The 24,497-nt window shown below is 31.6% G+C and overlaps 1 protein-coding gene across 1 annotated transcript in view; it reads right to left on the bottom strand.

Annotated features, from left to right (window-relative positions):
- LOC118203144 (voltage-dependent calcium channel type A subunit alpha-1-like) overlaps positions 1–24,497 on the bottom strand; it is a 381,721-nt gene that overhangs the window by 270,491 nt on the left and 86,733 nt on the right. Inside the window, exons 11-14 of the mRNA XM_035375404.2 lie at positions 24,209–24,293; positions 17,938–18,065; positions 12,396–12,508; positions 1,706–1,815 (exon numbers count right to left, since the gene is read on the bottom strand). Coding sequence (XP_035231295.1) covers positions 1,706–1,815; positions 12,396–12,508; positions 17,938–18,065; positions 24,209–24,293 — 436 coding nt within the window. The remainder of the gene's footprint in view (positions 1–1,705; positions 1,816–12,395; positions 12,509–17,937; positions 18,066–24,208; positions 24,294–24,497) is intronic.

The following is a 24,497-nucleotide window of genomic DNA, read 5'->3' as shown; positions in this document are numbered from 1 at the left end:
TGGGCCTTTAAGTTCCAAGTTATAAATTCTATTAAATTTGTGGGATATTGTTGAGCAAAGTATCAAATCCATAAATCCAAAACCGATATCTAGGGTGGAATTTCGGAAGAGGTTGCAACAAATATTACACTCTTTTGCAAAAAAAAAAAAAAAAAAAAAAAAAAAAAAAAGAAAAAAAAAAAAAAAAAATCGAAGCACCATGAAGGAAGTGGTTGTTTTTGATGAAATTGAATATGTGTATAGCTCATACACAGATAATAAAATGATTAAAAAATCAAGGTCATAGTACCTGTTCATGGCTCACAATCACCCATTGAGTGTTCTAATTAGTAGTTGGTCGAACCACCCCTGGCGGCAATGCATGCTTGAATTCGTTGAGGCAAGGAGTGATAGACGTCCCTAATATCATTCTGCAACACATTCTGCCAGGCATTCAACAGTTGTTGCTCCAGATCTGAGATATTTTATGGCACCCGAATCTGGCGGCCTACTATGTCCCAGACATGCTCGATTGGTGATAGGTCTGGTGATCTTGCTGGCCAAGGAAGAGTATGAACCACACAGAGACAATCCAGAGATATGCGAGTGGTATGTGGCCTGCCATTACCTTGTTGGAAAATGGTCCCAGGATGACGTACCATGAAGGGTAATGCAACCGGCCGCAGGATGGCATCAACATATCATTGAGCTGTTAAAGATGTACAGAGGACGCCTTAAGATGACCTGCTGTCATAAAAAATAGCACCCCACACCATCATACCAGAGGTTATGGCTTTTTAAAACAAAGGCTGATTAAGACCGCTGGCCCCTGCCCTCTTCAGATATGAACATGGTGGTCATCTACTTCAAGAATGAAGCGGGATTCATCACTGAACACCATTCGATGCCTTTCTGATGGCAGTCATGATGATCGGCTGCGACACCACTCCAGACGACTCTGCCGATGTTGTGGGGTCAAAGGCAAACGTCTTAAAGGCCTTTGTGAGCATAACCCCGCCTCAGACAAGTGGCGTTAGATGGTGGACAGTACCACGGGAGTTATAGACGTGGCTGCAGTGCGCTGAATAGTCAACAATGATACCGTTAGGGGGGTTCAGGCCTGGCAAACATCCTATCTTGCCTCGCATTTGTGCTCCTTGGCCTTCCAGAGCCTTCATTTTGTCGACAGCTTCCTTGTAGCAACCATTGCTGCCAACATCTTTGCACAGCAGTGTCTGTACACTGCAGGTGGTGGCCTATTGCTGGGTATGACTAACCAGCTTCACGCAGCCCTACAATGCTACCATGTTCAAAGTCGTTTAGTTGTCTGTAAGGTCTTCGATATTGTTGTAATGGCATCATTAGTTGCTTCTTTACGGAATTACAATGGCAGCAACAAAAAAAGTTAAACTTTCTGCCTCTGTTACTGGTTTTATGCTTTGCAAATTGCATACTAGAAATGCACATTATGATCACAATTCCTGTTCATTTGCATTGAAACTTTGATCATTTGCATGTTCAATCAAGATGTTTTTGCATACCAAATTTCTCCACGATCGCAAAAGTCCTTCTTGGTATTTCAATTTTTTTGCAAAAGAGTGTATTTTCAATTTTTCCAGCATTTGGTGTGTCAGTGCCTTGACAGTATTAGAGCCCTTGTAAGAATCAACATGCTATTAAAATGTACTTTGATCTTTTAATATATATATCAGTATTAATGACTTACTTTGTAACTTTAAAAATCCTGAGCAGTCTCAATGCTCTTAATACAGAGAGACCAAATGATCCATCTCGTAAACTAGACCATACAACTTCAAATAAACTACCACAAATAACCTAAATAAATAAATAAAAAAAATTAAATAAAAAAAAGTTATTTCCAATGGTATGTTTGTGATAAGAAAAAGCACATAAATATACACAATAAGACCCTCTTAATGCAGGAAATAAGTACCAGTAAATTCCAAGGATCAATGAAACGACATTAAACAAGGTTAATACATAAACAATGGGGATAAGTAAAATAAAAGAGAGATTGAGAAAATAATCAAGAAAAGATATATGTTGGTGATGAAGAAGGTTCTTCCCCATTTGACTCTTTTTTTTTTTTTTTTAGGTAAAGAAGTGATTTAGCGTTGTGCAGCTTTTCCTTTTTCTGTTCAGCAAGTACTGTATTTGATGGCATATAAGACACAACCTTATTTAGAAAGCCACACACAAGGAAAAAAAGTTTCAATAGTCCACGCAACAGCGCGGTACCACAATAACTTAAAATGTGGTTTCTTTTAGTTCTCACGTTTCGTAAAAGCCAAATAAACAATCATTGAATGCAATTACCAAACATATTTTTATTAAGGAAAATTAACAAACGGCAAGCTATTTTGAACATGATATGTAAATTTCAATAATGAATAAATGAATGAATGGCAAGCAATCAAACATAATACAAAATAAAGCAGAAAAAACAAAACAAAACAAAAAAAAAAAAAAAAAAAAAAAAAAAACACAGATTCAAGGAAAACGTTGCCTATCACAAAATTAGACCTTTAATCACTTTCAAAACCATAAAAATCCTTTTCACTATCATCATCATCGAAAATGAGAATATCGTCATCACTACTGTTTCTGTCATCGCTAGTATCCCCTTCTTCGAATAAGAGTCATCTTCTGTTCCGTCAAGAGCATTACTGATTCTGCACTTCTTAAAGGACTTAACAATTACTTCAGCCTTTACGTCCTCCCAAGATCTTTTTACACACTCGAGCACTTGTGATATAGGGGGCCGCTTTATTCTACCTGAGGGTGTGAGGTCATGATGTGGCTCTCCTATCCACTTGTTCCATCGTTCTCGTACTTTTTCCTTAAATGGCTTATTCAGTGATACATCTAAATGCTGCAATTAGCTAGTCAGTCCACCAGGAATGACAGCTATCTGTGTTTTTAATTATCTCACTTTATTCTTTATGGTTTCAGTTCTATGGGCACTAAACTGATCCAAAACCAAAAGAGAGGGTTTTCTTAAGAGTCCACCAGGTCGCCTCACGCATGTGTTCTGTAACCACAGTTTCATTCCAACTTCGTCCATCTAGCCTTTCGGATGAACATGAACAATTACAGTCATTGGAAGTTTTTCTTTCAGATGAGTTTTTCTTTTGAATATGAAAAACGGCGGTAGTTTTGTACCATCAGCACAACATGTTAGAACTACCGTATATCGGGTTTTTTCATGACCTGTGGTTTTTATGTTTATTGTTTTAGACCCTTTAATACTCACAGTCTTGTTGGATGGTAGATCAAATGTGAGTGGAATTTCATCCATATTTCCTAGTTGACCGAGCTTAAAAGAAGTTTTCTTGCATGCATTTATAACAAACCTATGAAATGCTAGCATTTTTTCTTCATAATCTGCTGGCATTTTCTGTGCAATAGTTTTTTTTTTTGTGTGCATTGATAAGCCTTGCCTTTTCATGAACCTATAGCACGAGCGCTCAGACCCTGAAAAGATCTGATTCCCATGTTTTTCTGCAAATCCTTTGGCCCTTACTGATTATCATTTTAATTGAAACACTTATCCCTATCTATCACCCACATTTTTACGGCATTTTCAAGTTCAGGCCAAGATGGAGCTGGGCATCGAAGGTTATGTTTTTGTTTTTTAGCAGTCTTCAGTTGATCTTCCTGCCAAGTATGTATCATTTTTTCGGTAAGTGGTGGACCGAAATGCCTTGCTGCTGCTTTGTTTCCATGCACTTTGGCGTAGTTTAACATCCTAATTTATACTGAATTGTATAGCTTAATCTCTTGTTTCTTGTAGTCATATTTTCCAGGGTATTTTTTTTAAACAAATAGTTTTAAGCACTGATACTGACACGTTTATACTGAGTAGCACCGATAATGACACATGTGTCGGCTGAATCAAAGAAAGTCTATGTAAAGAAGGAAAGGCTCCATAGACGTAATGTGACCGTCCAACCTATTCAAACTTCGACATCAGCTTCGAGCTTTGGTGCTTTTTGGCGACAGATATTTCACGCATGCACAAAATAATTATGGCAGATGTAGAAAACATTATGTGTGTCTAGACCTTTATCTGGGTTAAAAATAGCATTCAGTTTTGAAAGTTAACCTGTGTCCTTCACGTATAAGACACTAACTTTTTTGAGACCAAATTTAGGAAAAAAGTACGTCTTATATGCCGTCAAATATGGTAGTTATCAACAGCAAGATATCATCACATCAATGATACTTCGTCTTACCTTTGAACATCTGTCAAAGTTTAAATCATTTTGTACAAATTGACCCAGAATTTAAATTAAAGAGGTTAAACTTTTTTTTAGAAAATCCATTGGAAGTTCCTCTTAATCCTCATCTACAGAAACACTAATTTCACCATTTTTAAGCACTTTTTGTTCAACTAATTCATTTAAGATTGTCATTTGAAAGACTTAAACTAGTTGTAAGTTAAAACATTCTTCGATATTCTGCATTTATATTATCCAACCCTGTTTCATTAGCTAGCCTGAAAATTTTGTTATATCAAAAATGGATTTTCTTGTGCCAACATTCTTGCTTAGCTTTGGCCATACATTCTTCCATACTCCTTTTGAATGTTTCTCAGTCACTTCAGCTTAGGAAAAACTGATGTTACCTACAGCATCCATGATACTGTAGTTTCTCAAATCTCTAATGGATTGTTTATTTCCTCCATTGGGTTTATCAGTCAGTTGTCAGAATGTCTACCTTAGATAATAAGCATTAAAATTTGATATTAAACCTTGATCTCCATCAGTTGTATTCATGAAATTTTACTTGGCAGTGGGAAAAGCACTTCTACTGAAATTTATGCAGGCAAATACATTAAATGGCTTGAAGCATTAGCAATATAAAGTAAAGCTTTCGATTCCAGTTTTTTAAAATCTCAGTAGTGTTTAACTGATGGGCAAAAAGGTTTGGTAAACAAATTCTCGAAATTTTTTTTAATATTTCAAGAATTTTTATTTGACTCCCAAATTACTGGTAAAGATAAATTTAAAATTCCTTTCAATGCTCTTAGGGTTTTGAAATGCTAAGCAAGCAGTGGTTTTAATTTAAAGTTCTCATTAACATTCCCACCCAGTACAAGTGTTAAGTCTTTTGCCACTTTACATCCTAAATCAACACAGCAAAACTGATACTGCACGTGATTTTGGAGAATCCCCAAACTACTATGTAATACTGAAACAGCATTAAGCGAGGTCTTACAGTATTTCAAACTTAAATATAACTTGCCAACATTAAATATGTTATTTTGCAAAATATTTATATTTCTGTTTCACTTTTGATTTATTCCTGCTAGTCAGCTTGCCAACATTACTTATTTAATTATTATCTCTTGATTTTATGCATGCACACACACACACATATATAGATATATACATACATACTGAAAAGTTAATTAATTATACTGATATGCAAAATTAAAGGATAACTTAGGTAATTTAACATTTTATGATATATAGTAGGAAAGTCCTGTTATATTTATATAATCATGAACAAAGTTCTTACACTATTATCATACTGAGCCATGTACAGAGGAAATATACCCAAGATTATAAGAAATATAAGGGCATTGTCATTATTTCAGATAGAGTCATCCAGATGGTATAGTGGTTAGGGAAGCCTACAGCAGTACCGAAGGGCCTGACTTCGAATTCCAGAGATGGCACGGTTGTAACTGTCCCTTCCTTCATATGAGGCACCGGTGGTCATGTGTTAGGTGCCTCTGCAATAAAATGGCCATCACTTCTGGACTTAATGGTGGCCAATGCTAAATAGGCCAGTGCCCACCATTGGATTCATATATATATATATATATATATATAATATTTCAGATAGAAAAGTAAAAGTGTGCAGCAATTAGAAATTGATATGCAGTTATTTCAGCTATGGAATTGATTATATTTTAATGGCATTTCATGAAATTAATGAATTGTAAATTAAAACGTATTTGCAATCATTCATCTAGGAAGATCAATCTGAGCTTCAGGCAAGTTGCAGGAGGTTAGTGAGCTGCAGCAACTTAACATTCTAAGGCCAAACATATTTAGTAGAACTGAGTTGTATAATATATCTTGACAAACAAGTCAAATAATATCATCGCTCATCCACTAGAAGATATAACTGAACTTGTAAACAATCATTCATTAGTAGAAACTCTGAGGCTACAGAAGTTTGAAAATCTTTGTTGGGGAATGCAAGATCTCATTTCATGCACCTCTAGCTAATGACATTTTCCCTGTTGTAAACATACAAATTAGTATACCTATTTGGTATGAATCCCCTTCAGAGAATCATTTATTATTTTAAAAATGAGATCTTCAGTGAGCTTTCGAAAGAAAACTCAATTCTGTATTTCTAAGGAAAGCTCAAATCAATAAAAGACAGCGAGAGTCAGTATTTAAATAGCACCTGAATGCATCAGTTAAGAGAATTTGAGTCTTGATCATTCTGGCTTCAGTGAAGATAAAGGAGATAGAAACTTAAGTACTCTGTGTGGAAAGTAAAGTAATGGACACAACACAACAGTCATTGTATACATAATTCATTATACTGCAAATTTGATTAGCTGTAGTGCTAATTTTTCTTGTGCTAGTGGCTATTGCAAAGTCAGTTATAAGTTACTCTGCATTATATATCCATCTATCTATCTCTCTATATATACATATATGTAAGATATAACAATATATGATGGCTGCGCTAAGAAATGATTGGTGACCTTAAAATTAACTATTATAAATTTGGTGTTCTACCCCCCTAAGTTCAGCTGTTCTCCCAAATTCAAGATCTTTCCATGTTATATAAAAAACTAAAATTAACCAATCACAGCATAGATATACTTTATGCACCTACTTAGTATAAATATGGTTTGCAGCTACGTCATTAATTTTCCTAGCTTCGGCCATGCCAACATCTCCACGCTGCTATGCCCAATTGCCTAAAATGATGTCACATCCTTTTTACCTGTCTATATCATATTTAACTATGATTTAAAATTACCCTGTCTACAAAATTGAGCAAACATGAATTATCATGGAATAAAATGATGTTTTAAAATGGCCACGTCTGTAAGTTTTGGTTTATGCCTCCGTCTGTCTAACTACACAGACTTCAAACTGCATTGCATCAAAATACGAGGGCTATCCAGAAAGTAGATTACGTTTTGGAATAAAAAAATAAACAAAGTATAGGAAACAAATTTTATTATATACAGATGAAAGCCACACTCAAATACTACTTTTCTACATAGTCACCATACAAATTAAGGCATTTATCGTAGCGATGTACGAGCTTGGAAATTCCTTCGTCGAAAAATTCGGCCGCCTGCGCCTTCAACCACTTCGTTACCTCTTCTTGCAGCTGTGCGTCGTCATCAAAACGCTGCATAGCCAGCCACTTCTTCATTGCTGGGAATAGGTGGAAGTCGCTCGGTGCCAGGTCGGGACTGTACGGCGGATGAGAAAACAACTCCCACTTAAAAGATTCAAGAACTTTACGAGTGACATTTGCCGTGTGGGGCCGGGCGTTGTCGTGAATCAACAAGATCTTAGAGCTCAACATTCCTCTGCGCTTGTTTTGAATTGCTCTTCTGAGTTTTTGGAGAGTTTGGCAATACCTTTGAGAGTTTATTGTAGTGCCTCTTTCCAGGAAGTCCACCAAAATTACACCTTTTCTGTCCCAAAAAACAGTCGCCATCATCTTCCTTGCCGACATTGTTTGCATGCATTTCTTGGGTTTTTGGGGAGAACTTGTGTGCCCCCACTGCATTGATTGCAATTTCGTTTCACAGTTCACATGTTTCACCCATGTTTCATCACCAGTAAGGATGCGATCGAGTAAAGAGTCACCATCCTTATGGTAAGCGTCCAAAAAGTTCAACGCTGCAGCCATTCGCTGATTTTTGTGGTCCTCTGTCAAGATTTTTGGAATCCATCTTGCACAAAACTTGTGGTAACCAAGCTTTTCGCTGATGATTTCGTGCAACAAACTTCGCGAAATTTGTGGAAAACTCAAAGAAAGTTCCGTTATTGTGAAATTTCGATTTTCACGGACTTTAGCATCGACTTTTTCGAGAAGTTCGGCGGTCACTATGCTGGGTCTCCCACTTCGATCTTCGTCGTGAACATTGGTTCGGCCATTTTGAAATCTTATGACCCACTGACGCACTCCACCTTCAGTGATAATGTTGTCCCCATACACTTCACGAAGCTGCCGATAGATTTCTATCGGCTCACAGTTTTTTGCAGTCAGAAACCTTATTACTGAGCGCACCTCGCAGCTCGCGGGATTTTCAATTAATGCAGACATTTCAAACCGTCACAGTATCTGAACGGAGCACAGCACGAACCTCTCACTAGCACTGCTAGATGCAGACTGAGCTGCGCAACGCTCTGACCCCAAGATGGCCGCGCTAGCCCCGCCCCTAGCGGACACAGACGGAAACGTAATCTACTTCCTGGATGGCCCTCGTATCTATCCTCAGCCATGGCAACTGCAAGCTGCTAAAAGTACCAGTGTCATCTAAGCACTTAAAATATTAATTTAAATGCTTTAAGTTTAGTCTACGTCAATCCTGCAGCTACAGTGCAGGATGGGTTTAAAAAAAAATTATTTGAATTTTTAGCCTATTTATATATATATATATTTTACATACTAAAGAAATATTGATTATATTATCTCCTAATATAAATTTAGTAGAATGTGTCAAAATGAAGGAACACAGAAGTAGGAGGAAGTTTAATTCTGGAAATGAATGTAAATCATGAAAAAAACTTTTTAAGGAGACTTGAATTTAAATCAGGAATAACAAAAATTCAAACTTTGAAAGAGAAATTTAATAAACCAAGTAATTATCGTCATTAATTGGCCATTAGTTCACTTTTCAAGGGGAACGAACCAACTTCCGTTCAATGAACAATAATTAATAAATGTGAAGGTGTTTCGTCTTTTACTCAAGTAAGAAGGATGATGCCAAACTGGCAAATTAAGTTAGGCCAAAATTGTAGTTCCACTAAGTAATTGGATTTTTAGAAAACTTGAGGCACTAGAGCCAAATTAGAGTACCAAAGAACTAACTCTGAATGAAGCATTTTCGACTTTTGTGATTCCGGATTTGGGATTTTTCCGAATATTAGATCATCAGTTTAAATCAAGTAAGATGGCATGTAGAAATTATAAAATTAATATATGAAATCGTAATTTATGAAATAATGAAGTATTTATGATCTAAAGGGTATCAAAATTTACAAAAAAAAAAAAAAAAAAAAAAAAAAAGCTTAATATTTATTTGTTTACCTTATTAAACATTTCTTTCATTGCAAGTTGTTTAAGTTGCTTCGTTTTTTGTGCTAATACTTTCTCTTTAATTCTGTAGACACACATAATCTCTTGTTCAGTTACATTGTTGAAGTCCTGCAATTGCTGTTTCGAGAATTCCGACTAACTTGTCAATCGAAATTATCTCGTTTTCAATAACTTAATGCCTGTCACTTTCTTCACTATCCGTAGCAGTATTTTCTGGATCTAGAACCAAACTACAGATTTCTTCATTCATTAATTGATTGATGATTGAGACGCATTGTCATCACAATGAAAATCTTCTTTTATGTTATCTTCATTTATTATTGCTTCTCCACATTTTCTTTACAAAATTCGTTAATTGGAAAACTTCACCTATGTTTTGCAACATGCGAAAATCTTTATCAAATTTAGCTATCCTTCACCATACATATTTGGCTATGCATCATGAGACTGGCGACTAATGACAAGTTGCTCTGTTAAATTTTATCTTGCTTCTATCACGCACTGAGACAATTAAGCCTGAACTGTATTTAGTTATTTATTATACTTATGTCAGTTTCTCACACATGCTTAAGGCTTATCAGAGTTCTGCATAAATAAATTCCCACATATACTTAAGCCTTATTGAGGGCTAGCACTAGATGTCTTACCGCCTGATGCAGTCTCTGTGGGTCCTAAAATCTGTGACTCGGTGCGGCCAAACGAGCCCTGATGATGGTTCTGGTTTTATGAGAATAACAAATAAGTTATTCTTAATTCAAACAGCCTTAAATGTAATCTTTGAGTCTATGAGTATCATCAACAAAATCTATTTTAGGCACATGGAAAGAAATTTTTGGTATATTTTTGCTAGTCAACATATTTTAGCCCACTTAACTTAAATCTGTAATCATAGTTAAGCATAATGTCAAGATAAAAGGTTACCATACTCCTTTATTATTCAATTCCTTACATAAAAAAATTGTTTAGGCATCGCTACATGAGTCATTACTCAAGTTGTCATGTTTCGATAAACATGCTGATGATGAAAGGAAATTATAAAAATAATGATTCGTCAGGTTGGCGTCACATCAATGATGTATCTATGTGGAATGTTTCGGTTTGAGATGTGTGCCAAGCAGATATGCAGCAATGGAGCTAAATTACTGATTGTACACATTTATGTTAAAATGATAGTTTCTTCAATAACAAGGTATTTCTTTTAGTGCTGAAGTGAAATTAAGAATCGGGACTCTCCACATGTTCTATTATGTGAAGAGGGGGGAGGGAATCAAATGCGCATGCATAAAGCCTAAAAGAAAAACATTGTTTGTGGTTTTGAAGTCCGGAAAATGGATGTCTGGATTTCGGACTTTATACTGTAGTCTGCCAAATAGCTTGTTGGCAGTGAAAATTCCTATTTTTCTTCTTTCTTTCCTTGCTCCACCATGACAATTAGCAAGAAATTAATTAATTTCCCTTCACTAGTTAGTATATTCAAAATTTTAACAGACACTTTCACTCACAAAAGAACTCTGTAATAACCCTCCCTAAACATACCAAGTCCCTCTCATGTACCAAAAATAAGTTCTCAAAGGTTCACCGCCTGTAATAATTCAAAGTCTTCCCACTGGCGATAATGGAATTTTGGATAGATGGCCTACACCACCTCTTCTAGAGTAAGAAACATAAGAAAACACATTACCGACATCCTACTAGAAAGAATGCAAGTTAATTAATTCATATTCTGGCCTTTTATATTTCATGTACATTTCACACTTTACATATCATTATTTCTTATAATATATATTTCAATTTTTCAACTTTTATTTAATTTGTGTTTGCAAAGTTTATTATGTTTCTTGTGTTTCTCATGTTTATTCCAATTGCTTTGAGTTCTATTTCATAATTCCAGTTAAGATTACTACTGTTTATTATTTTTATAAAAACAGTCTTGAATTAGCATGGCTAAAAGCGAGGGTGTCAGGGGACATTTACTCAAGTATCTTGTAAATTTTACTATATAATTTGGCTATTCACTCAAAATTTCTAAAGAATCTATTGTATTAGCGAAAATGCTTCATTCAGAGTGAGTTCTTTGGTACTCTAATTTGGCTCTAGTGTCTCAAGTTTTCTAAAAATCCAATTACTTAATGGAACTACAATTTTGGCCTAACTTAATTTGCCAGTTTGGCATCATCCTTCTTACTTGAGTAAAAGACAAAACACCTTCATATTTATTAATTATTGTTCATTGAACGGAAGTCAGTTTGTTCCCCTTGAAAAGTCAACTAATGGCCAATCAATGACAATAATTATTTGGTTTATTAAATTTCTCTTTCAAAGTTTGAATTTTTGTTATTCCTGATTTAAATTCAAGTCCCCTGAAAAAGTTTTTTTCATGATTTACATTCATTTCCAGAATTAAACTTCCTACTTCTGTGTTCCTTCATTTTGACACATTCTACTAAATTTATATTAGGAGATAATATAATCAATACTTCTTTAGTAAATAAATTATTATTATCTTACTTTGCAGCTATTGTGCAAATATAAGTAAAACTTGTTTTCGATTTTAATGAATTTTAGTATTCAATATTTCTTTTTATCTGTGTATATATATAGAGAGAGATAGATAGATAGAGATATTTGATAATAACCCTGTAAAAAACTCAAATTTTCTGATTATTAATATTACCATTGCTAAGAAATCAACTCTACATTCATCAGTGTAAATTTATTCATAGTCAGAATATATAATCAAACTCTGATACTCATTCTTATTTATGCCAAACATTTTTCAAAAGCAGAGACACACATTCTAAGTCAAGTGGTTTCTCATTAGCATGCATTTACATACATACAATTTCTAATCAGTACTTTCATAGTAAGTATAATTTTACCAAAGTATCATTTAATGTTGTCCACTTATATATCAGAAAAATTAGATGTTCATCTACGAAGTAAAGTCTGCTTCTGCAGTAAAAATTATAGTTTCCTAATAGTTTCATTAGTGAAATATGTGATGATGTGCAATATGATGACAAATATTTAACAAACAAAATAGCTTTAAAAAATGTCAAAGAAATTAAATTACTTACAACACAGTCAAAACGATTAAAGGCAGATTCAAAATAAATGCGTGGTCCAAGGGCATAAACTTTCAAAAGCATCTCAGAAATGAAAAGCCCCAAAAACACATATTCTGCATAGTCTATATCAGAAAAAGGTAAAACTCAAACATACAAGTTATTTATTATCAATAATTTGAAGTAAGGTATATTATCAGTCTATTTTAATAAAGGCATATAATAAAAGAACTAGGCATTATGAGAAGCATAGAAATATTTTTTAATAACAAATACATGGCATTTATTATACCATCCTTATAAAAGTTTATTTATTGTGGTATTTTTTGAATCGAAAGAGAGGAAAGAAAATTTATGAATCATTCATATATGTGTAATAAAAATTTCAAAATGCAACAGATTTGTTTCACCATTCATTTTTAACAAATTTATAAATATTATTCATGAAGAAGTTAAGTAATAACTGTTCTGGCATGCCGATTTTATTTCACAATTTTAACCCAGTGTGGAAATCTGCATAAAAATCTAAACTATGTACAGTGTATTTTCAAAGTTTTAGGACTAAATTTTAAAATAATAATAATAAAATAAAACAAATAAACAAATAAATAAAAATTAAAAAACTTAAGAAAACAATTTTTATTTTATTTAGCTTTCTATGCACATTTCTTCTAATGCTTAATATTTCTTGACCTACTCACATAAACTATGGACTGTTTTGTAGAAGTCAGCTTTTGGAACAGCTTTTGGAACACACTTCCACCCATCATTATGGTTTTCTAAACTTCTAAAAGGCTCTCACAAAAGTTTTCTTTAACATGAGATATTATTTTGTTAGTTGAAAGAGTAGATTACGTGTATCAAATTTGATGAGCAAGAGGGTGCAAGAACAATTACACATTTCTTTGTAATAAACTGCTTTACAATAGCTGCAGTGCACAAAAAAAGTTCCTTGCTCTCAATCACTCTATCTTTAACAAGCAGGTAACAGCAAATTGTATAAAATCAAACAAAATATTTTATTCAAAATAGCTTTTCATAAGCAGAAGTTTTATTAATGGAAGCAATTTGAGTGTTAGCAACCACTGCCACTAGTTTTTATTCAAAAGTTCCTTAAAGTCTGTTAGAAAAAAATAAAATCTTAAAAATGCATCATGGAGATATAAAAAATTCTTTATAAGAAATTTAAACCTTATTTTCAAACAGCAGAAATTTTTCAGTTTACCAACAAAATGGATTCAGTTTCCATTTGGACTAAAGCACCTAAATTTCAGGAAAAGGTTTAAATTCAGGTTAAAAGAAATAAATAATTAAATAAATGATATTCCAATTTTGCATGTTTGTTCAGCATAAGGTTATTCAAGAGATGAGAAAATATCTTTCAGAATATTTTATCAAGGACTCAGAAATAAAGAATATATAAGTTTGTCCATGAAGAAAGATGTAAAAGGCAGCTATTTTTTCATTTACATGGATGAGTCAAGCATGAATGCGGTGGCACGAAAACAATTAAGAATTTACGAAACATATTCACAATGAAATGTGTTTTCGGACTTTGAAACAATATCTTCAAGATGGTAAGAATATAGCTAAGTTCTGCTTTGAAAGTAAACAGTATTACCCACTGTTTATTAAAATAACATCCACCGCAATCATATTTCAGTTTATTGTGTGACTGAGATTAGTAAACAGTAATTTGTACTTTGAAAATCGTAACATCAGCAATAAGCTTGCCTAATAAGCTGATAATTATTGACTAAGCTAATTATTAATAACTTAAGAGATCAATTAAATAGCAATGTTAATATTAAGCTTTTTATAAAATTCAGAAATTTATGTTTTTATTTTTACAAAAATGTTTTTATAATTATATAGCTAATGAAAATTTTATAAGAAGCTGATCACTCCATATTTTCATGAGCAGTTTCCGGCCATATTTTTAAATTTATAAAACCTTTTATTAGATTTATTTCATCCTTACCTTTCAATTCAAGAGATTTTTCTAGGATTGGAGTGCTTTTATACAATGGATAGAGGATGGTGTAGCCTTAGTTTCTTCTGTATCACTTTCATTGTTAGTTTCAGCTTCTGCTTCAGCCTCATCTTATTTTAACTTTTTCCATATTATTTTAATCAGTTTTTTTTTCACATTGCTGTCTCAATATTACTGCCAGCTGCAATGTATTCATGAATCTTCACAACTTTCATCATTGATGTACACAACATTGGCAATAATTTACAATTTCTCTGAGGATTCCTCTAAATAAAAATCACAACTTCTAAAGCACTTTTCAACATGTTTTGAATTATTGTCTCTAATGCATGGACTATAATATGCATGATATTTGATAAATATATTGATTGCTGGCATCGTTCAAAATATCCAGATGTTCATAAAATTGTTTTGTTTAATCTTTTTTTAAAAGATACTCTCTTTTTTGTTATTGGTGGGCTGTGCAATGTAGATTTTCAAAAGTAAAACTATCTTCAGTTTTTACATAATTTTTTTTAATTGTTAAAATGCTAGTTGTTATCCATGAGATCATGCTTTTATAGTAAGTGACAAAAATATTATTCGCTTCTTTCAGACATTGAAGTTTCTTACTTTTGCCAATTACCGGTGGTATCTTCTTAGCTGCTGCATACATATTGCAGCAGCAATAACTCAATTTCAATTTTTTTAGTAACAAGCAATAACTCAATTTTTTAGTGTTGAAAGCCAGCTGCTGTTTCCCTTTAATACTGATCTTTGGGTTGGTAACATTCTCTAAAGATGGCATGTTTTATCTGTATTGTAAATTTGAGCAACTTGTATTCCTTTGGGAATCTAGGTAAGATATTTTTTATTGAATGATTAGAGGATTGCTGATCCTCTCATTACTATGAGCAATGTTATTCTCTTTTTCTATCTTGTAAGCCATCTATCAGTTGCAATAAAATTCTCTCCTAGCATAATAGCAAATGCAGCAGAAACAACTCTAAAATTATGGATATTTTTAGTCTAATAAAGAGAAATCTTTCTACAAGTGTAGTTTTTTCTTACAAGTGTAGTTTCAATGTATCTTGATTTTTCACCTCTTTTGGAGTTTCTCGAAATGTTTACAACTTTCATTGATTTTTCATCAGTTTTTGCTCTTTTTTTAAGTAAACTGCATACCCTGTTTGGGAAATTCCCAGTTTAAATGTAGCTTCTCTTTGACTGAACTTGTCAAGACTCTCATAACCTTTTAACAATTTATCTTCAACTTTCAGGCTTAAATATTTGAATTAAAACATTTTTGAGATGTTAAAGTTACATATACAATAAATTGAGAAATGTTTCTTTTAATTATCTGTCTAAATCTAACATTCCTTTTTGCATTAGCAGAAAGGTCGTATTAGCAGAGAGGTTGCACTTTCTGTCTCAACTGATATGATCTCTACAATGGGAAATCATATCAATAACATTTTAACTGCCCTTTGATAAACAACCACTTTCAGCTACAACAACCATTCCTTTTCTTTACAACATGCAACAATAATATTAGGGCGCATTTTAGGAAATTTTCTGAGAACTTCTCTGAATATATGAAGGTGATTTTTGTTTTAAACTGATAAACTACAAACAGCCTTGGTAGGAATTACAGAGGGTGTTTACATTTGGACTACAAGTTTTCATTATGATTTACATAATAGAAGAGCTTTTTATAAAATTTTCAGAGGTACTAATTTTCATTCCTCATTCACTACTTTCCAGAGTCCATCAATCATGGTGGGTTTGCACTTAGGAAGAGATTTTTTTAAGAGACCAAATCATGTCTTTATTTTTCTAAGGAACGAAAAGGTACTTTTCAAAATATGACTTATTGCTTTGTCTTGATGAAATTTCACTCTATGAAATTGATTGGGGTAAAGAAACAGAGGTTCTTCTATAAATATTGGATATAAAACTTTCTTTTAATAGTGCATTGATTTGATTTGAACCTTTGTTCCCACTCTCCTTATTTTTAGCTTCTCATTGTAAGAGAATCCAACAATAATCATAAACCCGTTATTGAAACTTTCTACACATTGATGGAACCAGTTTTGTACATTTGCTTTTCTTTGTTTTCAGTAATAGATTCTTTTTTGTTGCAGTAATTTAGATAAATATATGCTTCATTGAGGATAGCAATGTATTCCTATTTATCTCCTCTAAATGGTTTTCATACATGATTCTACAAACTGTCCAGCATTGAGCCACATGTCTTGGCTAAAGCTTGAGAACATTATGATTTTTTGCTTTTTTTAAAAATTGTAAATCTTGAATTATTATTTTTATTTCTGTTACAGATGTATTTAAAGACTCTGTAATTGATTTCTGCATCGGCGAAATTACTTTTGTTACCAACAATTTAATTTTAGAAACATTAGAAATAGTACATATCTATTCGTTTGGAGTCTTCTTTCCCTGTAGAAATAATGACTGACAGTTTTTTTGTTTCCCAATTAATGCTTAATTTACACCTACGAATTTTAACACCACGCATTTTGCAAGATTTTTTAATTATGTAATAGGAATATTTCTCTCCAAAAATCGTAAAACATATTCTTCAATCCCGTAGCTTGTTTACATGTGATATTGTAAAATAAGAATAAAATGAAAAGCAGCAAACAATATTTCTCGTTCCTAATAATAGGCTGTTATCAAAAATGTTTAATCAAAAACAGTTGCTTTTATCTTTTTCTTTTCTTTTTTGTTTTTTTTTTTTAATTCCTTATCGACATCGTTCTAAAAATGTGCAAACACCCTTTGTAATAGGATATTTAGGCTCTGAAAAATCAATCTTTTGGTAATAGTATAAGTTTTATAAACAGTAAATATAAATTTAATAAGTGTGGATTTTCTGAATTAGCAGATATTTGTTTTGGTTCTTGAAAATTTGAATGAAAATGAATGGCTGATTTTATAAACAAGCAAATTTAATGAACAACAGATACTGTATTTTCAACTATAGAATTTAGACATGTAAAATATACTGTGAATGATGAGCATGTCAAAATATTTCAAAATCAGAAGAGCAGTTGTAACTACAAGATATTCATTTGTTCTTTTTGTTTTTGACTACTGGATTAGTAATACTCATTGAATAAATGATCAAAACTTAAATTATGCTTCAGTTAATGCAACTGAGGAGGGGACTGATGATTTCTGCATTACTTGACAAAATAATGGGGAAAACTCATACTGGTATCATTATAAACAAGATTGATTTCAATGCTTTCAGTGAACCCATTGAATTTCATTTTATTAAGAGATTATATGTAGAGATTACTAGGATGAATTAAAGGATTAGGATTTGAAGAAGGAATATTAGTTTTAACTCTAATACTATTTCAACAGCATCAAAACTGCTTCCAACTTTGGCTCTTTCAACCGGTCAGTAACTACAATTAATAAAGAAATAAAATATGTATGCAAATATTCCATTCTGAGAGAATACAACTACTTAACTTTAGAAAGATGAAAAATCTTTTTTTTTTTTGAAAATATAATATTACAGAGAACAAAAATCATTCCATATCTGACACTTACATAAAAATTCATCCAGCCACCCTGGTTGCTGATGATGCTCTACAGCTACACATGCAGTATTTAAAAAGACAAGGACAATAACAACCCAATAAAATGCTTGTGATTTAGAAATATGACGAATTGTAAACCTGAAAATTGTAAAAATAAATTAAACTGCATATGACAAGACACTTTTAATTAAATGCAAATTTTTGTAAAATGGATAAAGGTGGAATTACTGATTCAAGGCTGTTTTAAACCTATTTCCAAAAGATAGATTGATAATTATATCAGTTTACTTAGGCAAACACAACAGAAGTACAAGCTTTACAGTAAACTTTTAGTATTATTTAATTCATAAACTTTTAGATTTAATTTCTCTTAACATATTCAAGGCATTTTTAGAGAATGCGGTATTAAAGACTATGAACTAATAACAAATGTGCATAATGTAACAATATTCTGGGGATGCTGTATGCATTTATGGACAAAACTTAAAGCTATTACTTGGTACATGCTGTGGCAATTCAGAAGGAAATTTTGTATTTCTTAATTTCTAGTTTAAAGAAAAATTTGATTTCTCCCCCCCCTCAACAAATGCAGCTATGCCTGAGAATAAAACATGTAAACATTAGTTAACAGATTTATATACTGATTGTGTGTAAATTATTTTTACGTGATAACAAAACAGAAAATAATTTCAAAAGCTAATCTACAGAATGTCAAATCATATGATGAAAAACATTTCAAAAACAAGTAAGAAAGATATAATTAAATTCTTATACAGAATAAATTTTGCATGGCTAAGTTCAAAGATAACAAAACAAACAAACAAAACAACAACAACAACAACAACAACAAAAAAAAAAAAAAAAAAAAAAAAAAAAAAAACGATCTAGGTGGAATGATTTTACGTAAAACCAATTCCATCTTTAAAGTTAAGGAAGTTTGTTTTATGAAGGCAACTACTTTGTTTACTGAATTCTAACACAATCTATATTCTTCCTTGGCATTAAAACTAAATTTTAAACATTTACATACTATTTCTGAAGAAATTAACTTTTTTCATATATATAAATAAAATAAATACAATTTAAAAAATATTCTCTGTTCGTAAAAAGCAAATTTAAATTACATTTTAAATTAAATTGAATTACAAATAAATGATTAATTATTGTTGCAAACTAATCTAAAATATCATTTAAATTCTGAGAGCATATGTAAATCAAGTGCAAGTATCAAAATCTATGAATAAATATATAATTCCAATAAATTTTTTAATCCTAAAAATTTATAAAAATGCATAATTGTGAATGCATAAGTGAATAATTGTTGAGCAGGCAGGAGACAGACTTATCAAGGGAAAGTTGCCTCCAAACCTAACTCTTCAATTATTCAATTCGTTTTTCGTCATCTATGTAGGCAAAGGTAAAAGGAAAATTCAAAACCAAAAGCAAAACCAAATGGTGTGCATTGCTAAAAAAAAAAAAAAAAAAAAAAAAAAGAATAAAATAAATAATAATAATAATAATAATAAAAATAAATAAATAAATAAAAATAAACAAGTGGAATTCAGAGAAATTAGCAAGTAAAAACTAGAATTAAAATAAATACAGGACGTTTAATGAAAATGAAAATAAATACATAAAAAACATTTATGCAGCAAGTCTGCCTTTAGAAAGAAAAGGATAAAAGGAGAGAGAGATTTCAGAATTTATAATTTTTAAGTACTTAAATAAAACTGATTGAGAATTTTTAAGTTATAATTAGTTCAAGCATAACGCAAAATTATTTTCTTGAAGTCTAATAGTATAATTTTTTATAGGGATTTAAGGTGGTATAGAAACTATTTTCAAAAGCAACATAATTATAATGGAATAATTTAATAACCGTAATCACACCTAAATACAACTGGAGGAATAACTGCACCTACTTGCTAGAAATTACTGATAAAAAAATAAGATTGTTAATTTTCTTATGTACTGATATATGCTTCTTTGAAAGATCTTCTTAACTTTCAAAGAAGTTTTAGCTTTGTTCAAAATAAGTGATAAATTATTCTTTAGAAAATCAGAAAAGATGGTAAATAATTCATAATGACAATATTAATATGAATACATCTTTTCCAGTCAGCATTCAGGTGCAATGAAAGTTTACTTGACATTTCTATCAAAAATGTTTTTTCCAATTTTATTTATGTATGCATTTCTACAAATTTGATAAAAAAAACTCTTTTTATATTTATATTTTTAATAAGAATCTCAAGCAGGAGCTTATTAAAGCTTAAAATATTTTCAAAAGATTTAAGTAAGATTTTCACTCTTTCAAATGTTCTCAACAGAAAAGTCCTGAAGATTTGGGATAACCTATATTTCTGCAATAGTAACTATTTAAACTAATAATTTTATTATATAACATTTAAAAGTTCTTACTAAAATTCAGTGGAATACATGAAATATTACATCTTTTCATAAAATTTTGAATAATTACATGTCATTTTTGTACAATTTATTAGTTTGATTTGGTGTGATTCATATACATTTGTAATATGCTACATGTTGGTATACAATCATTTTTATTCCAAGCATTAAACAGTAAATAAATAAAATAAATACATATATAACTCAAAATATATCACTCACGTAAAAAAATAGAAGTAAATTAAAGTGCCCCTTCTGTTCCCCTCAAGTCAAAGAAATCTATAATCAGTTGTTTAATTTTCCTTAAAATATGTTGCATAATAACCTTAATAATATAACACACTCTTTTGAGCGATGTTAATTTAAACTACTGCAGAATAATTAAGAAATAGTAATACATAAATGTATATCAAAAATTCTTATTTGCATTTAATAAATGAAGAGTTTAACAAAAACATATGCACATTAAGATGAAAAATGAAAAAAGAATTATTAAATATCAAGATTTATCATAGCATGTTTTTTTCTAAATGCTTAAATTTATTGTTATTCATTAACTATACATAAAATAAATTACTTTGGTAAATATGGATACTATTTACTTAAAATTATGAAATTAATTAAAAACTGATTTTTATACAAATACAAGGTACCCAAAAAAGTTCTTGCCATTTTGGACAGTCAGAAAGAAAAGTCATAAAACAAATAATAATCACTGTTAATCCTCAAAGTAATCACCATTGGCATCCAGTGCCTTTTGCCAATGAGTGGCTAGCTGTGTGATGCCACTGCAATAAAACTGAGGAGTCTTGGACGCAAAGAAGTCTGTGAGGGCCTTTTCTAGGTCTGGCTGGTTGTCGAAGGATTTCTCACGAAGATGGTTGTCCAGAGATTGGAAAAGCTGGTAGTCTGTTGGTGCGAGGTCTGGGGAGTATGGTGGATGGGATCATGTTACTGGATGGTGTCCCAGGACTCATGAGTTACATGCGGCCTCGCATTGTCATGGAGGAGGAGTACATCCTTACAATAGACCAATGCTGGTTCTTTATGCATCAGTGCCTGATGCACACATTCGAACTGCTGCGAGTACAGGCCTGCCGTGATGGTTTGGCCCACTGACAGGAGGTCATTAGTGCACCACTTGGCAACTAGTCCACCAGATACAGAGCATGATCTTGCGTGGGTGGAGAGAAAGTCTCGCAGTGTGAGGCACAGGGTCCTGTGGTGACAACTTGCCTGTGTGTGTCATACTGGACCCATTTTTCATTGCTGGTGAGTATTGATCAAATAAGGATACATTGCGGTGCCGAGTAAGCAAGGACAAACTGACAGTGACACGCTGTTGCTTGTTTACATTGGACAGTGAATGGAGTACCCACTTGCTGAACTTGTAAACCTTTCCTATGCGATGCAAATGGAGTCTGACCATTTCATCAGATACCTGGAAGTGTGCAGCAAGCTCACCACATGGTTAGCTACTGTCACTCTCTATGGCTGCTCTCGAGGCTTCATCGTCCAACGCTTGTGGCTGACCGCTGCGTAGTGCATCACTAAGAGACATATTCTCTGACCTGAACTTCTAGAACCATTGCATAGCGGTTTGTTAGTTAACAGCATCATCCCCAAAGGCTGGCAAATTGGGCAACTTGGTTCTACTAAATTGGGCAACTTGATTCTGCTAAATTGGGCAACTTGATTCTGTTGCTGACAATCCCATTTTAAAACAGCAAACAACTCCGAACGAGTGCCTTTGATGCATCCACTTTAATCAGTCACTGTGTGAGTTACGTTTGAAGTATATCAGAAATGGCAAGAACGTTTTTGGTTACCTTGTAGTTATGGCTATGTAGACTATAGCTTTCACATTAGTACTGTGATGTAAACTTCCTAGATGCAGAGAGTAAGACCAAAATTAAACTCGTCATATAAGACTGACCATATTACGATAAAAAATGAAGCACTTCCTAAGAGGGGTGAATATTTATAAAAAAATATTTGATTTTTTTCACTGGAATTTTTTATGAATAATTAAATAATGAAAAGTTGCATACATGAGCATTTAATAGCATCATCCTTAAAAACCATTTACCCAATCAGTGAGTAAAAAGCAGCAGACAAATAGTACTAATAATGACTTAAAACAGAATATATAGCATATAAAATAAATATCTATAATATGTATGCTTGCATACAGACACAAAATCACATTATGTATCATCATGCAATGTTATAATACACTTAACATGCTTTTAATAGAAAAATCATTGCTTTATGTTATTCCTGGACTATATTTTTTATGTATAATTTCACCTGCATAATATGCTAGAGCAACTTCACTATGTCTAACAGCATTATAACAAGAAAGTATTGTATATAATTTTACTCCTACTATTGTAGTTTTAGGTTCTTAAAATGATCTATTTTAATTAAAGCTATCTGATTAAAGACACTATCTGAGTAAATGATGGCAAATATCTAAGCAACAAAAATCTGTTAGAAAACTTCCCAGTTTTATTTTTTCAGTACACACAGATATTCTCAGAAAGATATTTCAATTATAATTATTATATTTTTTGAACTATGGTACTAAAGTAGTACTTATAACCAATACAAAGGAATTACAACAATCTATTAAAATCTTTTATGCTGCCCTAAATTAATGAATGCAGATAGCAGATATTATAAAATTAAAAAAGAATAAAACAGTAAATAATGTTTTTAAACATGCATTTTATAACTAGATGATAAGTGTGGACCAATTCTTATCAGATAGCTAAAAGTCATGCAAGAAGGTTTCATGTCAAGGAACAATGCATAAAGGTTTCATGTCCACATAAAATATGCCATGTAAATATTTTTCCGAGTAAGAAATTAATCCCAGTAAAGGCTGTGGGAAGTGATCTTTTCAGTAGTTATTATTAATGCATTAAGCTGACACAGTTTCCAAGATAAGTAGAATTCACTTAAAATATAATTAATCTTCAGGATAATTCATACCCCTAAAGTTTCATATCAATTTACTCTATATTGCTACATTAAATTTTTTTAAAAAGTTAGCATTTTTATTTATTGAGACAGAATTTTAGGGCTTTCATTATTTGTCCTTGCTTGATAAAATTTTGTCTTTGAGGCATATAAATTTATAAATATAAAGCACATTATTGCTTTATAGTTATAAATGACATTAAATATTATATAAAGATTTTTACATTTACCAAAAAAATGCTGAAATAAATAAGGCTAAAGTACATAAAAATAATATTTCACATTTAAAACAATTTCAATTCATCCATTTAATGAAAATGTAAATGATAGCAAAGAAAAACATAAACACAGATTTTATAACAATTAAATAAGAAATTTCTCCTACACAAAAATTTTGTTTGCGATTAAGACTAAAATGATTTGATACATATTTAAAATGACAGGTGTGCAGATTTATAAGACTAAAGGAGAATTTCTACGCAATAGTTTGGTTTGCCAGATGTGACTGGGAAAATGTTTGGTATTTATTTAAAATAATAAATGTGCTGATTTAATGATAGTGATAAATATAAGATTCTTATACAGATACAAACAAATTTATAAATTACTTATAAAGCTTATAAGAGTAATTTATAAGTGCAATTGTGAAGGAATATCATATTTATTTAAAAGAAACGTGATAAAATGTGCATTTAGTAATTTGCCTTTAATTTCTTTTAATTTTATTTATTTATTACTATCATTTTTGCCATACTGAAAATTTGATTAGAATCATTTAATAATTTATTTTTGAAACCTTAAAATATATTCAAAAAATACATATTCAGAATGCTGACCTTTCATAACCAATCAAATTCAAAAGAGGTTTAAATCTTAATACTCAGTACCTAAGTCTCTTCTCTGCTCTCCAAAACTTTTTACATTTTCCTTTTTCCTTGATGGGAGTTTTCAAATAGGAAGACCTTGCAATGCCTGTTTGAAGCATCAAAGCAATAAACAAATATGTTCACAATGAAATTTTTAAATCATAACTGAAAGAAAATACCCCAAAATTAGTTCCTATTTTTTATAGATTGCACTTAAGTAATGCATTAATAATGCATGTTATAGGAAATAAAGGATTATTTAAAAAATCAAATTTATTATGATAAAAATATAAACTGAATTCATTAATTT

This window comes from Stegodyphus dumicola, chromosome 12 (assembly GCF_044657685.1).
Source record: "Stegodyphus dumicola isolate Sdum_Otavi_A_Nest chromosome 12, ASM4465768v1".
NCBI classification, from domain to species: Eukaryota; Metazoa; Arthropoda; class Arachnida; order Araneae; family Eresidae; genus Stegodyphus; species Stegodyphus dumicola.
Note: the sequence above shows the minus strand (reverse complement) of the source record. Positions and strands in the feature narration are given on the sequence as shown.